Source organism: Fusarium redolens, assembly GCF_020744475.1.
Source record: "Fusarium redolens strain MPI-CAGE-AT-0023 chromosome Unknown BKA55scaffold_6, whole genome shotgun sequence".
Lineage (NCBI taxonomy): Eukaryota > Fungi > Ascomycota > Sordariomycetes > Hypocreales > Nectriaceae > Fusarium > Fusarium redolens.
Window position 1 is genome coordinate 14624 of NW_025763669.1, and position 16487 is coordinate 31110.

General features: G+C 31.4%; 1 protein-coding gene across 1 annotated transcript; it reads left to right on the top strand.

Moving 5' to 3' along the window:
- Window positions 1–8472: 8472 nt before the first annotated feature.
- BKA55DRAFT_611204 (Bestrophin, RFP-TM, chloride channel-domain-containing protein) lies at window positions 8473–10185 on the top strand. The gene has a single exon (XM_046196658.1). The coding sequence runs from the start codon at window positions 8608–8610 to the stop codon at window positions 10015–10017; it is 1410 nt and encodes a 469-aa protein (XP_046050635.1). The 5' UTR covers window positions 8473–8607; the 3' UTR covers window positions 10018–10185.
- Window positions 10186–16487: the final 6302 nt, after the last annotated feature.

The following is a 16487-nucleotide window of genomic DNA, read 5'->3' on the forward strand; positions in this document are numbered from 1 at the left end:
TATTACCGTTAGCTAGATAGTCTATATGCAGATCTGCCATACATGCCACGCCAGCTACAATATACTCTGCCAGTAGCTCCCTGCCATTATAGTAAGATAGCATTTATTAACTACTATCCTATCTAGCTACTGCTGACTATATAGTTAGTTAGCATACTTAAGGAAGCTTTCTATACAAGCTGCCTTAGCCAATATAATAACAATAGGCGCCAATCTCCTCAAGCCCAGGTGCCAGATATAATACTTTAATACAACCTTATTAAGGCATCTAAGCATATTACTAGAAAGGGCTACAGTAAGAAGGATTAGTATAGTTATTACAGAACCCTCTAATGCAGCCCTAACTATAAAAATCAACATCTTGCCAGACCCTATTATAAGAACAATAACGACCTATTCAGGTATATATAGACCTACCATCGCCAATAAGGCATCCTGCTAACCAAGACAGCATAGCTATAGATCAGGATTATTATATAAGCAGCAAGTAACTAAGGTAATACTATCTTCCTTAGCAACCGGCCTTATATAAAACCATATCTTCTTGCATGCATTAAGCAGTAACCCTTATACCTATACCTCCAAGACTATCCGTAGCCACTTACCCTAGAGCATACTATTAATACAGAATAAAGACCGCCAGCTCTGCGACGCTTGGTAAGTACGGTAAAGTAAGTTTATTACAGTCAGGGTTATACTGCCGGCATAGGCAAAGTTAAATATATAGAAGCTATAATTGCTTATACCGGCAAGGTCTACTAGCTCTATCTTATCTTTAACCTTATCTAACGTGGCGATCTTATATAGGTAAAAATTAGCTTGCTCCTTAAGGCTAAACTTCTCTTTTATAATAAAGGCAGCAACTTGGCGCTACTATGCTACCTAAAACTAGGGAACTTTAGTATATATATATGCCCTCTAGAGGCATAATGATACTATACTATCCCTCTATACCTCGCCACCAAGCTTTAACTATAGATAGGGCAACAGTAAGGCTCTAGGCTTACTTTAGTATAGGAAGACCTAGCGTAGTGGCGGTATAAATACAAGGTAGGTTAGGAGGAGATCTCTAATAGCAGGAGGTAAGAACTTAATATTATCTTTTTTAGCCCTGGTCTGTTCCTGGCTCTTATAATACTATATATATATTATAACTAACTTCTCCTATATTAGCATAGATCGGCAATAAGGGCCTGTATTAATATATATAATAGAGAGCAGCTCTAGGAATTATAGTAGAGGACTAGGGAGGACTTAAATAAGCATTAATATCCTCCTTAAGAACTCTTAGATATATGCCTTATAGATAGCTATCGCTTTAAGGTAAAGGCAAGTCCTACTACTACTGCCGCCGCTGCCGCCGCTTTTCCTCAACCCCCTTTAGTCTAGTTATATAAATACCCTGCATAAGGATGCCCTACCTTTAATCTGCTGGAGTAGGGTATTATGCATCCCTGCTAGTATCTCCCTATTCTTACTATCTGTTATCTATAAAGCACTATAGTCCTCTAGATCTAGGTTATTATTTAGCCTTTATGCCTTAATTAGAGCAATATCTTCTATTCCAAATAGCAGCTTATTATATAAGAGAGAGTATGCCTAACAGAACTTAGATAAGGCTAGCTATAATACCTATTCTATATGCAGCTGCTTTCCTATATAGTTAACCGTCTCTCTATTAAGAGACTAGCAGGCCTAATATATAGCAAGTTTGGTGCTAGATGCTATAAAGAGATATAGTCGCTACTGCAATATATAACTATAAGGCATCTCTATCATTTACTAGAAGTATTTCTTATATATCTAGTTAAGCAAGTTAGGAATTCTATCTTTATTATCCTGCTTCTAAAAGTATATAAAGTTAAATAGGATAAGTTAAGCAGTCTAGGTAAGCGCTAATAGGTTGCTATTAAAGTTACCTAGCTTATGCCAGGTACATAGCCTCTACTACTCCTTATCTGACTGGCGCATCCAGCTCTTCTTCTGGCTCTTTATAATGCAGAAGCTCAATATAGCAGACCGGAATGGCCTGCTCCTAACAGTCTGGCAGATAAAGGAGATACAAAACTTGCAGATAGTATACTTAAGCTTACAGTCGCTATCAACAACGCCATTACCCTTATTGTAATTATTAGCATAATTATAATTATAATTATTATCATTATCGTCATTATCGCTATTCTTACTATCCTTCCCTCTTACTATCTTATCCTGCCTCTATAATATACTAATAATATTCTTTATAGCCTGCTACTATATAGAGGTCGCTTTAATAGTATCTCTTAGTACTATCTAATTATTATACTCTTAGGTAAAATATCTATTAGTATAGAACACTATATAGTAATAGTATATAAGGAGCTGCTTTTATATCTAAAAGTAAGAGGTTAAGCTTAACTTATTCTTAAAGCTATGGAATTTATTGGCCTTAATGCTGCTTAGCTTACTATCCTTACTGTAGAAATTACTTAGTCTTTTTACCTACTGCTATATTATCTTTTGCTTAGGCAATTTATTACTGCATAACCTATATATATCCCGGAGCATGCTCTTTGCCGCAGCGAGGATATGCCTAAGGTCTATAGCAGTTCAACCAGTGCCATCTCCCTTATTCTCATCGTCATCATTATAGTCATCATTATCCTTATTATCCTTATTATAGATACTGTTATCTAATAGGTCTATGCTTCTCGGTAAGGTATATAATGATATAATCTCGGTATTACGAAGTCCCTATAGATATATAGGGAATCCGGTATAGATAAGCCAGGGCACCCGATCTGCTTGCAACTCATCGATTCCTTTAACTATACTAGCCTTCTCTTTAAGATTACGCAAAGCTTAGATAATATCTGCCTTTAGGTCCTTAAATAGCTTCCCTTCTTCCTGCAATAACAGAGATATAGGTAGTAAACTCCCTAGTATTAGTAGTCCTAATACCGCCCCTACTACTCCTGCTACTCCTATCCTTGGCGATATTGAAGGATCATTAATAACGAAGTAGTTAATAAGCCCCTTTATAGTAAAATATATTTATAGATAGTATAATCTCTAGAGTGGTCTGTTATTAGTATACTATAAGGCCTTCTTGCTATATGCTGGCATATAGTTATATATCTTTTCGATATGGCATATATAGTAGTTATACTTAGTATTATTAATGCAGTAGATATACCCTTTGTAAACAGTAAGCCCCTTTATTAGTCGACATAGTCGCTTCCTATTAACCCTCTACTACTATAGCTCGTCAACTAGGCATAGCAAGTAGCTCGACAGCTGCTCGATGGTTAGCCGCAGCTCTTTACCTCTTATCTGGTGCAGCTAGGCCTGCAGGTAGCTCTTCCAGCTCGTCAGTCTCGGCACCAGATATATACCGCAGGGCCGGCAGACTATAACCCGGTAGTCAGGATCATAGGTAAAGCTATTAAGACCTATTATATATATTTACTATGTAAATAATATTAAGGTAAGGTATAGTTATAAATAAAATATAAGTAATAATATATATAGGAAGTAAGTAATTAATAGATATTATATAATATTATAATAATATTAATTATTATATATATTTATTAATTAATAATTAATATCGATATTAGTTAATGGATTAATTAATCTAATATATTCTTCTAACTATTAGGCTTATTTATTTACTTATTTACCTTGCCTCTAGGTTTTGCTTCCCTTACTTAGCTTTTACTTCTTAGTTAAATGACTTAAACTTTCTTTTCTTTTTCCCTCTCTTGTTTTCCCTAGATAATATATAATAAGCCTTATTAATAGAGAGCTAGCTAGCCGGCTAGCTGGCAGTTCCTTTGGTTTTTCTTTTTTCTTTCTAGTTATGCTGGAAAATTATTTTCTTTTTAGACCAATTACCATCCACTCTTTTACTGAAATCCTCTTTTACTTCACTTTGCTCTGACCCCTGCCGACGCCATATCCCTTCCCCTGCACATTTCGCTATGCCGGTTACCTCCCTAACCTGGCAGGGGTCTCCTCTTTCACTAAAAGAGTCCCAAGCCATAGTGGCTAGTATATAATTATATATATTACCTTATTAATATAGGAAATTAGGATTATTAGCTATATTTTATTTATTAATTACTTAAAGATAATTACTAAGGATAGATTTATCTTTACTTACTAATAGTATTAAAAATAAATTAAGTAAAGGTAAAGGTAATAAGGATAGGGGGATTAGTATTAGTAAGGAAGTAGAGTTTTTATATTAAGGTAATTAAGTATTATATTAAGTAAAGCTAGTTAATAATAATTATATAAGGATTAATAGGTTTAATATAATATTATTAATAAGCCTAAAGTTCTTATATATATTATTATTATCTTTATTTTTTATATAAGTATTAAGATTATATAAAGATAATAAAAAGAGTATTAATTTTACCCTAGACTTAGGGCCAGGCTTGCTATCTAGTTTATAGCTTAGTTTAGGCTAAGCCTTATTAATAGAAATAGGTAAGGCTAGGTTATTATATAAAGTAAGGCCTAAGAATTTAGCTATAAGTAAAAGTTCTTAAGTAATATTAAATTATTAAATAATCTATTATGCCTTTATAAGGTGCTGCTACTTATAATATTATTAAATATAAAGATATATTTATATATATAGTAATAGGGCAAGGTCTTTCTTAAAATAACTAGGTTTATAAATAATATATAGAGATATATTATTTACTTATAAAGTTATTTCCTTTACTTATATAATTAATAGCTTATATATTATTATAATTAACTAATTAAGGGATAAGGTTTAACTTCTTTAAAAAACACTAAAGATTAGATAGTTACCTACTTAATATAAGGTAATACTATTATATTATTTATTACTATATACTAGTAAGTTAAAATATTAGCTTAATATTAAATTTTAGGTAAAAAAGATATATATTAAGTAAAGAGCTTTCTTCTTATACTATTTTTATAAGTAGGTTTTATAGAAAATTTAATAAGTAGCTGCCTATAATATATAGATAAGAATTGCCTAAAAATGTAATATTATCCTAATAGGCTACTAAATAATATTACCTTAACTAGTCTTATTTCTAAGCAGCCTTATTTGCCCTTTTTTATACTAATAGTATATAATAACCTATAGTAATATATATAGAATAAACCTATATAAAGTTAATAATTATGCTCCTTAGCTATATAAGTAGAAATAGGATCTTTATTAAATTGCTTACTTACTTGCTTTATTATAGTTATAATTATATTTACTTATATTATTTATATTTATATAAATAAAGTTTATACCTATTAACTTTACCTTTTATAGTTTATTAATTATAATATAAAAAAAGTGTTATTATAAGTACTAATTCTTATAATTAGCTATTCTTAAAATAAGATAATTAAGTAAGATTATAAGGCATGCTATATAAAAATAAGATAGCTTATATAATACTAATTACTAATATATTAATATTATTATACTAACTTAGCAGAATGCCTTTTATCTTTTTATATAAGTTAAAGACTAGTATAGTAAGTAGTAGTTTTATAAAAGAATAAGTATAATATCTAATACTTACTTTTATATTAAGAATTATAGTATTATATATATTCTTTTTAATCTTATAGTTATGTTAAGAAGATAATAATTACTATATAATATCTTAAATATTAGACTTATTATTTATTTATAGAATTAACTTAACTTATTTTGCTATAAATTATTAATATATTTAAAAGGTATTTTTATAATTAAATATAATTTTCTTTTAACCTTAAGCTTTATATACCTTTATATCTCCTCTTAGGTTAAGATATTTAGCATATATATTTATTCTTTATTATACTAGCTTTAAGAGATAGATAAGGGTACTATATGTATTTAAATGTAATACTATTAGTTACTACTATAAGCCACAAATAAGGGTATAATATTATTTAATAAGTAGTATTTTAATAGGCTTAAGTCTTAAACTAAATTAATAATAAAATATAATAAATAATAAAATAAAAGGTATAAATTAAAGTTAAAATAGATTTAATTCTTATTAGTTATTTAATTATGCCTTATATTATACTTCTATTTACTTTTTATATACTTATTTACTATTATTAATTTTTAGTAAATTTTAATTATTATTTCCTAGTTAGCGCTCGAATTTACTAAAGACATTTACAATCCTGCTAACCCTGGCCTTACTGGCATTACTAATTTAACCCTAAACGCTTAACCCTAAAAGAGTTTAGTTGCCTAAAGTTAAAGACCTAAAGTTATGAATTTGGCATTGGCGGCAAAAAGAGGATTAAATAAGTCACGAGATAGATCACGTAACTAAATAAGTAAATTAGCTGTAATATTAGTGCTGTTAAACGGCGCTGGATGCCAATTAGCAGGGCATTTTAGTCAAAGGAGCGGTGTTACAACCCCCGCGCCTATGTCACGTGGCCCCCACAATTTCCACCAATCACACTAGGATCACTTCTCTCTGTAACAATCCTCTTCTATTGGATTACTTGGATCGCGGCGCTCTAAGGATGGATTACTATGGATTACTAACGATCCTGTAAGATCTAACCTTAGGATTATGCTTATTCCCTACTAAGCTATATGGCTACCTTTAGTATATAGATTATATTTGTTAGCACTTTTTATAGAACTTAGCTTACTAGCTATTAATAAAATATCTTTATATAAATTAAGCCTAACATATATTAAATTTACTATTAAGAGACGTGACACTTTGATAAGCTTAGTTACACGCCCTACACAATCTGCTAATAATAAACCCAGCACGGCTTAGTTTAACATAGTTAGACCTAACCGTTACAAGCGGCTCTTCCTAAAATGGAAGAGTTATATAATATTTTACTGCTCTTTTAAAGAGTAGCTAGGCTGTATTAGAAAGGCCCTAGTTAGATAGTTTAATTAATTAATTAACAGTTTAATAAGTATATTATTAATATAAACAGGGGGTAACTTTAACTTATATTACCTTATATAATAATATAATAATAATAATTTAAATAACTCTTAAAACTAAAAATAATAATAAGGTAATTAAATTAGTAATGCTTTATATAAAATATAATTTAAATTAATAATACTTAGAGCTATATAATAAAGAAATAAAGGCCTAAGAAAGCCTTAAAATATATCTAAAATAAAATATTATAATTATAACTAATTTAGATATATAATATATAAATACCCTAAGTTATATAAACTATAAAACCTTAATAAAGGTAAATAAACCTTAATACTAATTAAGTAATAAAATTCTTAAATAGCTATTTATACTTAAGTATTAGAAGTACTTAGGAGTAAATATAATATTATAGCCTTAAAAAAAATATAAAAACTAAAATAGAATTTATATATAAATAATTTAATTAAAAAGCTATAAGACCTATTTCCTACCTATAAAAAGGCTAATATAAAAAACCTATTAATAAGGAATAAGGAAATTAAAAATTAGCTTAAAAAAGAAAAATATATTAAAAAGAAGAATATTAAAAATATTAAATTCTAAGAGTAATAGCAAAGGTATTACTAAAATAAAAATAAAAAACTTAATAATTCTAGTAAGTCCTGTAGCCGGGACCTACTGTATAGACAAAAGAGGAATAGATTAAAGAATTTTAAGGATCGCTTTAGTGCATTCCAGGCAGTCTATCCCTTAAGAACGGGACGACGCCCTGCAAGGATGATTTTTAGTACCGAATATCTTCGGGCTCAAGCAAGCTTCTCGACATTAACTGTACATTCATTGTACGCAGATAAACCACCAGCATAGAGGTGCCGCTGAAAACTGGCCACGTATATCTTTGAGGTGCCGCTGTACCGCCACAGCCTCAAGGGGTCAAGAATTTGTTGACCCTTGACAACTACCAAGGGATAACACATACGGAAGTGCGAGAAGCCGATCTGCATGGTGGACTGTATCAACAACGCAATTTCCCTGTGATGCGTCGCGCGACAGCGCCATGCCGTATCTGTGGTCACGCGAGCATCTCAATGGGCCGAGCGCTGGCTTGCATCTTCATTTCAGCTTTGATAGTTTGCGGACTAGCTTTATCTTGGACTAGCCCCAAAAATCAACTGCCTTTTGAGCCAGGGATTAAGCGCCGGGGCTGCATATTTGTTCAAGACCAGGTGGATCTCGAAATGTCTCGAGCTTAACTAGATCAATGGATAGAATATAATCCATTTTGTTCAACACCTCCGTTGTAGCTGTAAATAAAGAAGCAGACATCAACGAGTCAGAAGCAGAACCCCTGTGGCGTCTAGTCAGGATTTAGAGTACCCAAGCTAACTTACCGAAACATTGGTCTAGGCCACCTTGGCAAATTCTTATGTTGAAGCTTATTTCACAACTTTCAATAGTCTGAGCGCTAGTCCCGCCACGATAGAAGTCCCGTCACCTATCAGCGCTAAATGCACTGCAAGCTGCTCGAATGTTGGGACCCCTTTAGGAATTTCAATTTCCCTCCCTGGTAAGCGTCGTTGTACACTTTGGCTATATTACCTGGCCACATCACTTCTAGGTCTTAAGTCTCTTGCCCCTCTCGGCTCTACCTCTGTATCCTAAAAGTACGGTCAATCGTTTTCTTCCCAATTTCAAGATCTTCATCAAAATGTCGGACGCCGGTGGAGATCACGTATCGCAATCCAAGCCATATCCGGAGGCACAGATCAGAGAACGCATATCAGGCCCTGGAAACTCTTCAAACCACCACAATTGCCCGCCTTCTCCGTCCATCAATGCCAACCGACAACCCATATCCAGCGATGGGGAAGATAACAACTACTTCAGCGGCCCTCGGGATCTTCAAAGACACTCCAAATGGCCCCTTATCCTACAGCTGCATGGGTCCATCATGCCCTCGCTGATCCTTCCGCTCTTGCTCGTTGCCTGCTGGGCAACTGCTATTACCGTCATCTCCAAAAAGGTCCATGACCTGAGCGTTAACTCTGTTCTGCTCACCATTCTCGGTTTTGTTGTCGGTCTGAGCCTTTCATTCCGATCGTCTACAGCCTATGAACGCTATGCTGAGGGTCGTCGATACTGGGGAACGTTGGCCACTGCATCTCAGACTCTTGGCCGTATCATCTGGATCCATGCTGATGACAGCAGTCCTGGCGGCCGAGACCCTCGCGAACTTCTCATTAAGAAGCTTGGGGCCTTGAAACTCATTGCCGGTTATGCCGTTGCCCTCAAACACACCCTCCGCTTCGAACACTGCGCCAGTCAACCTGACATGCAACCCTACATCGCACATCTTGATACGTTTGCTGGAAAGACAACCGCGCCGACGAAGCAGGTCACAAACTTCAGCAAGTTTGCCGGCGAGTACCTTGGTCTCTCCTTTGCTCAAAGTGACCCTCGAAAGCACCTCAAGAGAGCCGAGGAGCATCAAGGAAACCTTCCTCTTGAGATCTTGAACCACCTGGCAATGGCTCTCGACTCCATCATCGCCAACAAACAGTTACCAGTCTCAATTCATCAGACCATCGCTTACAATCATCTTACCAGTCTTAACGACGTTGCAGTCGGTTGCGATCGTGTCCTCAACACCCCTTTGCCCATCGCATATACCATTGCCATCAGCCAGATTACTTTTGTGTATGTCATGCTCTTGCCGTTCCAGTTGACTGGCCCACTTGGCTGGATTGCTATCCCCGCTACTATCACAGCGGCTTATATTATCTTCGGCTTGTTATTCATTGGCCAAGAAATCGAAAATCCTTTTGGTCGTGATGTCAACGATCTGCCTCTTGACGTCTTTTGCGAACAAATTGCAAACGATCTAGACATCACTGCCTCCTTTGACCGACACGCATCTGATCACTTTCTACTGGGGGGAGCGCCATTGCACCCTGTCAGCTGTGCTGTAGGCCATACTTGGATGGATCGTAGTGAAGAAAAGCTCAGAGAGTCTATTAGAAACAAACCTCATGTTCTTTTCAGTTGGCGGCGCCAGGGTGGTCTTAGGTTATCTGCTCGAGACAACAAGACTAAGGAAGTGGATAGGGATATGGTTTAATGTGGTAGAGTGTGCCAAAAGTGGTGGAAATTCTTCGAGATGAGCAAAATGTGATATTATGTACAGTTTCATAGAAGTAACTTTCTGTTCTACGGAGTCTTTGGACAGCCTTTCTGGAATAAATCTTTCGCGGTGTTGAATAAACCTCTGATTTTCACTTCATCCAAGCCATCGTCTTTCGAGAGACCGTAGTGATAGGGACCACCCTCATCCCTTTCGTTCGAGAAACAGTTTGTGAGCTCCAACCTGATATATATCTTCTCTGAATATGCAGAGTTCAATGTCACAAGATCATTTATAGGTCCATTAAAGTTGTGATTAGACAGCCACCCAGAAAGCTGTCGCCTTTACCCTCTCGACCAGGAGTGTCTAACGGTCATACTGGCGTCTGATGGGTCTCCATGACGACAATGTAGAAGTCTGTATCTCGGGAGGAAAAATGGTATCGCTTCCCTCGTTGGGATGCCGGCCCTGGGCCGTTGGCAATCGAAGTCGACCACAAGATCCATGTGTAACGAATATGGGGCTAGACCTTTGAATGGGGATGACTAACTATTTATCCCTGCTATAAATCACGCCTGTTTCCGCTGTGGTCTAGCTGAATCTTAGGTAAGGCTAGTAAGTTTATAGTTCCGGGAGAGTACGTCTTGGGTATATGCATATATATCTTAAGCGTAAAAATAATAGTAGGTGCGGCCTAGGCTTCTAAGTAATATTTAAAAGTAAGATAGAATACTTATAATTAATTGCCATAGCATCTTACACTAACAAAGCCTATTATATAATAAGAGCATGCATATACAGCACCCATTCCGCCCGGGAGGATTTCCTTCCCAGTATCCACAATCATAGCCCTGCCTTGTAGACGGGTTAGAGTTTCGGCAGGTGGCTTCTCCGCGGCTTTCCCCTTCAGCTCCGGTTTAGGTGACTATGCGGAAGAAGTCAATTGGTCTCTTGTCAGCCTACTACCGTAGCTCCGCCACTAGGCACATGTCAGAGCTTGAGAGCTGGCCTATATTAGATCACAGCTTATCGCCTCGTATCCTGTGCGACCCTGCCCGTGGGTAGTGCTTCCAGCTTGTTGCCTTTAGGATGAGGCATGGTCTGCAGGCGTGGCGGATGATAACACAGTTGTCAGGGTCAGAGATAAGACTTTTGAGACCAACAATTGTAGTTGACATAGGATGGATAAAGATAGGTGAGGTATGATTCTTGTCGTTTTAATTGTTTAATTTAAATAGCTTTATTAGTTCCTATCGCTCTTTATTAACTATTTGTTTTTAAACTCTACTCTCTTTATTTGCACTGTTTTGAACTTTCTCCCCCCCTTTCAGACCTTAAATAAACTATTAACTAATGAACCAAAAAGCTCTCCCCCTTCTACTATGTCCTTTTCGCTTTTCGGTGCCCTGTGGGGCCGGTCAACACCCCCTGAGAACCGCCCGGGGTCTCCCTTTTCCCTGTTTCGGGTCGCAGCTGTACCAGCCGGCTAGAAGACCTTTCTCTAAACTCTACTTAATCTCCTTAAAACAAATCAAGCTAACAAAAATCGAAAAGAACTGAAACGTGTAAAGGGATAACAAGCATGAGGGACGACTAAGCTTACCAAGGGGTAAAAACTCGGCAAAGTCTACCATCCTGTCGTTAGACCCAATCCTCACTTCCAACACACTGAGGACACCACAAAAGCCCTTCAGGGTCGTACCTCTCACCGCCGCTCTTATAAGCTCCTTAAGGTTAGCTTCCTTAGGCTAATATACTTATAGTTTTAGTTCTTTTACTGCCTCTTTATTAAAGCTATTATAAATATAAAAAGACTTATAGTAAAAAAAGATATATATATTATACTTAATAATTAAGTATAGGATTTTATATAGTATTAGGTCTTAATAAGTACTATTACTAGTAGAAAGGCTAAGATATATTAGAAGTTTAAGTCTATTAATAATATATACTTAGACTAACTCACCGCCACCCCACACACCCCCTGTCCCCGCACACTTTAATACCATTAATGCATTATTAATACAGGATTCTTTATTTTATTCTATATTTATTAAATAAAATCTGTTTTTCTTTATTTTAATAGTAATAGAATTATAACTATTAGATTATAAAAAGAAGATGTTATTAGCTATTAAGGACATAGAAATTATTAGTTTATGGCCTTTAGTAGTAAAACACTTAGTTAAGCTCTTAATATTATATAATTAATGTGCTAGAGGCCAGGATATCTATATGGCATATTAAAAAGATTAGTTACTTACTATAGAGCAGGAAGATAACCTAGTTAATTATATTATTAAATAAGAGCATGCTTTTTAGCCTCTTATAAAGAAGGATATTTATAACTTTATATAGGCATTATTATTAGTTAATAGGCAAGTCTATTATATTAGTAAGAACTAGGTTAATAGATTCTTTACCTGCTATTTAAGTATAGAATTAAAGCTATTATAAGTTATAGAATCTGCAAGGAAGTGTTATATAATAAAGGAGTTACTTTCCAAGTATTACAATAGTTTTAACTAGGTAATTAATATAAAGAAGATAACTAGGCCTTATATATATAATGTTAATAAGACCGGCATTTAAATTAGTAAGACTAATAGTAGTATAGTAGCCGGAATAGTAATGACTTCTTCCTTAAAGAGGATAAAGTCTAATAATATAACTTAAAGCTTAATAATTAAGTCTGTATTAGTAGATAGTTAGTATTTTATGCCTTATATTGTTTTTACTGGCGAGAACCTTTAAGGATAGTGGTTTCTAGCTGTTTTTCCTAATTAGAAGTATACTTACAGTCTAACCGGTTAGTCTAATAGCAATATCTTTATCTATTAGTTTATAGGGGTATTTATACTGCAAACTAAGCCAAAGGATCCTAATTAATAGAGACTATTAGTCCTAGACTAGTATAAGTTATATATTATAGCGAAATTAATAAAAAAGGCATAGCTATATAAGATTTGGCTCTCTTGGTTACCCTTATACTTATTATATATTACTTAGCTGCTTAATATTACCGTATTTAGGCCATTAAAAACATACTATCGCTAGTTTACCCGCTCTTAGGCCTTATATAAAGCAACCTCGCTATACTAATAATAACTCTTTTTAAAAGCTTATAAGAGGGCTTTATTAAAAGCCCTAAGCTATAGGAATATAATAAGTAGTTTCTTAGCCTCTAGGCTTTTCTTAATTAATTTATAGAAGGCGTTAGCGGCGTTGAAGCTAAGGGAGAAGAAACGCAAGCGCTTTAACGGGCCTATAATACTAAGGAAGGCCTAAGTAATCGCTAATATAATCTAGAGTATGCCTTAAGGAAGTGCTAATATTTAAAAATAACTAGAAGCTATATAAAGTTAAGGAAATACCTTTATTTATGACTTTAATTATATTATAAAGAAGGTAATAAAATATATTAACTAGAAGAATAGTTAAATTTAATGCCTAGAGGAGGAAAAAGCAGTACTGAAGGCATTAGTAGCAGCAAGAGAGCCTACTAGCTGAGTCGCCGTTTAATTTGACCTTAATAAGGCTTTCCCTAAGATTAAATAGATTATCTTGGCTTGTAATTAGGCTGAAAAGAATATATTATATTAGATTGAGGGAAATAAGAGAAAATAATATAAAAAGAATCCGCCAAAAATACAGACTGTAGATATAATATTCATAAATCAGTTTCTAAACTCTCAGTTAAATTAAATAAATACTCATTATTGTAGAATTAATTGAAGTTATCTACGGATTTGGTTGTGATGCTATTACGGGTGTGCGGGGATGGGGGGTGTGTGGGGTGGCGGTGAGTTAGTCTAAATATATAAAGAACCCTTAAAGTATAAGAGAAAAAAGAGATTAAAAAGAAGCTTAATATTAGTATCTTTTTTATATTTATCTAACGCTTTAATAATAATTATAATATCTAATAGTTAAAATAGTAATATTACTATTAGTGTTATAATTATATTAAATAAAAAACTAGTTATTAAGTATTATTACTTAATTAACTTTTCTAAAAAACGACTTATATATTTATAAATAGTCTTATTAATATTATATAATTCTTAAATTACACATTTAAGCTAAAAGTTTTAAATAGGTCTGAAAAGTCTGGTAATAATAACTTTAATATATAATAACTTAATAATATAATATACTCCTTAAGACTAAAATTATTATAACCCTAGCAGTTCTATTATATATACCCTATACTTTCTACTAATTATTATATTTCCTATTAAAGATAATTAGCATTAAGGTTTTATAATTATAACTAATTTAATATATTTAATACTAATTTATTAAAATTATTACTAATCCCTTAATAACCTTATTAATTACTAAAGATACCTCTAGTATATAAATTATATTTATTTATATTTTTATAAATTTAAGCTTACTAGCTATTAATTAGACTTCTTTACCTTAATAAGCTTAAATTATAATATTAATTATTAAGAGATATAATACTTATTATTATATAATATAATACCTTATAACTTTATAAATATAAAATCTAATATAAATTAGTTTACCTATTTAAAATCTTAACTATTATATATTAATAGCTTTTATTTAAAATATATTATATTATTAACTAAGTAATATTATATTATTAAGATATTTAGTAAAACTAGCCTAATATCTCTTTATATTAAAAAACTACTTAATATAATTAAAATAATAATTAAGATCTATTAAATATATAATACTATTTATAATTTATAAGTATATATTAATAAATAAGATATAGACTTAGCTAGAAATAATAATAGTGTTTCTTAAGGATAAGATATTAAGGAAGTATTAAAGCTACTTAAGCTAAAACCTTTTAAAAGATAGACTGCTAATATAATCTTATTCTTAACTTAAATAAAGGCTTACTTTTACATATTTTTAATTAAACTAGATAATATAATAAAGTAAGTATTATATATTATATTATTAATTTAAAAAAATATTAAAGACTAGTTTAAACTTATTTTTAAGAATTACTTCAAAATTAAAGAAATTATATAAAATTAGGAACTTATTAATATCTTTATTAATTAAAAGAACTTTAAAATTATATTTAAAGATAATTTTAAAGTAATTAACATAAAATATTTAATAGCTATTAAAATTATAATATATAAGTAAATTTATTTATATATAGCTTATTTTATTAAATTTTAATAACTTGCCTCTAAGACTTAATAAAATAATAAAGCCTTTATAGAAATTTATTATAAAGGATTAAAAGAAGAAATTAAGAATAAATTATATAAAGTAAATTAACTTAATAATATTATAAAACATAGTATTATAGTAATTAAAATTAATAAATAATAATATAAAAATAAAAAATAAAGGTTTATTAAAATAAGAATAAAATAAAAAAGTAACTTTAACTTATATTACCTAAACTAATAATATAATAATAAATAAAATAACTCTTAAAACTAAGAATAATAATAAGGTAATTAATTAAATAATACTTTATATAAATTATAATTTAAATTAATAATACTTAAAGTAACCTAACTTAGTAGTAAAAACCTTAAAAAAATATATAATATATTTAAATATAAATACTATAACTATAACTAACTTAGATATATAATATATTAATACCTAAAACTTAAGAAACCTAAGGACTTAAACTAAGGTAAGTAGACCTTAGGACTAATTAATTAATAGGACTTATAAATAGCTATATATACTTAAATACTAAGGGTATATAAGAATAGCTATAATATTACTAGCTTAAGAACTATTAAGAAATTTAAAAAATAAAACCTATATATAGATAGTTTAATTAGAGAATTATAAGATTTATTTCTTACTTATAAAGAAGCTAGTATAGAAAACCTACTAGCTAGGGATAATAAAATAAAGTATTAACTTAAAAGAGAAAAATATATTAAAAATAAGAATATTAAAAGTATTAAATTTTAAGAATAAAAAAAAATACTATTAAAATAAAAAGGAAAAACTTAATAATAACCTAGAGTACTAAGCCAGGGTTAATATATAATATTAAGAAAATAAATAAAAGAAATACTTAAAATAGTATTAAGAAAAGAAATATATTATTTATAATAAAGTAATAAATAAGTATAAAGTAAGGATAAAAATAACTTAGACTGCTAAATACTTTAGGGTTATATAGAAACCTAATATTAAAATACTTAATATTAAAAATTTAAATTAAGGGAAAATAACTAAATATATAAATTAATTATAAAGCTAAATAAAACTTTATTAACTTAGAAATAGTTATATAACTAAAGTTATTTTAGAAAAAAAAGTAAGACCCCTACTTATTACTTAATATAAAAACATAATACTTTAATTATAATAATAAAAAATAGACTTTAATATCCTTCTTTTAAATAAAGAAGTTAATATTCTCCTTAATATAAATTAGCTAAGAATAAAAAACATATATATTAATTAGAGAATTAGCTAGGTTATATTTTCTAGTA

Excerpts from the sequence above, each read along its gene's own strand:
- BKA55DRAFT_611204 (XM_046196658.1), top strand. The coding sequence starts at position 8,608 with ATGTCGGACGCCGGTGGAGATCACGTATCGCAATCCAAGCCATATCCG.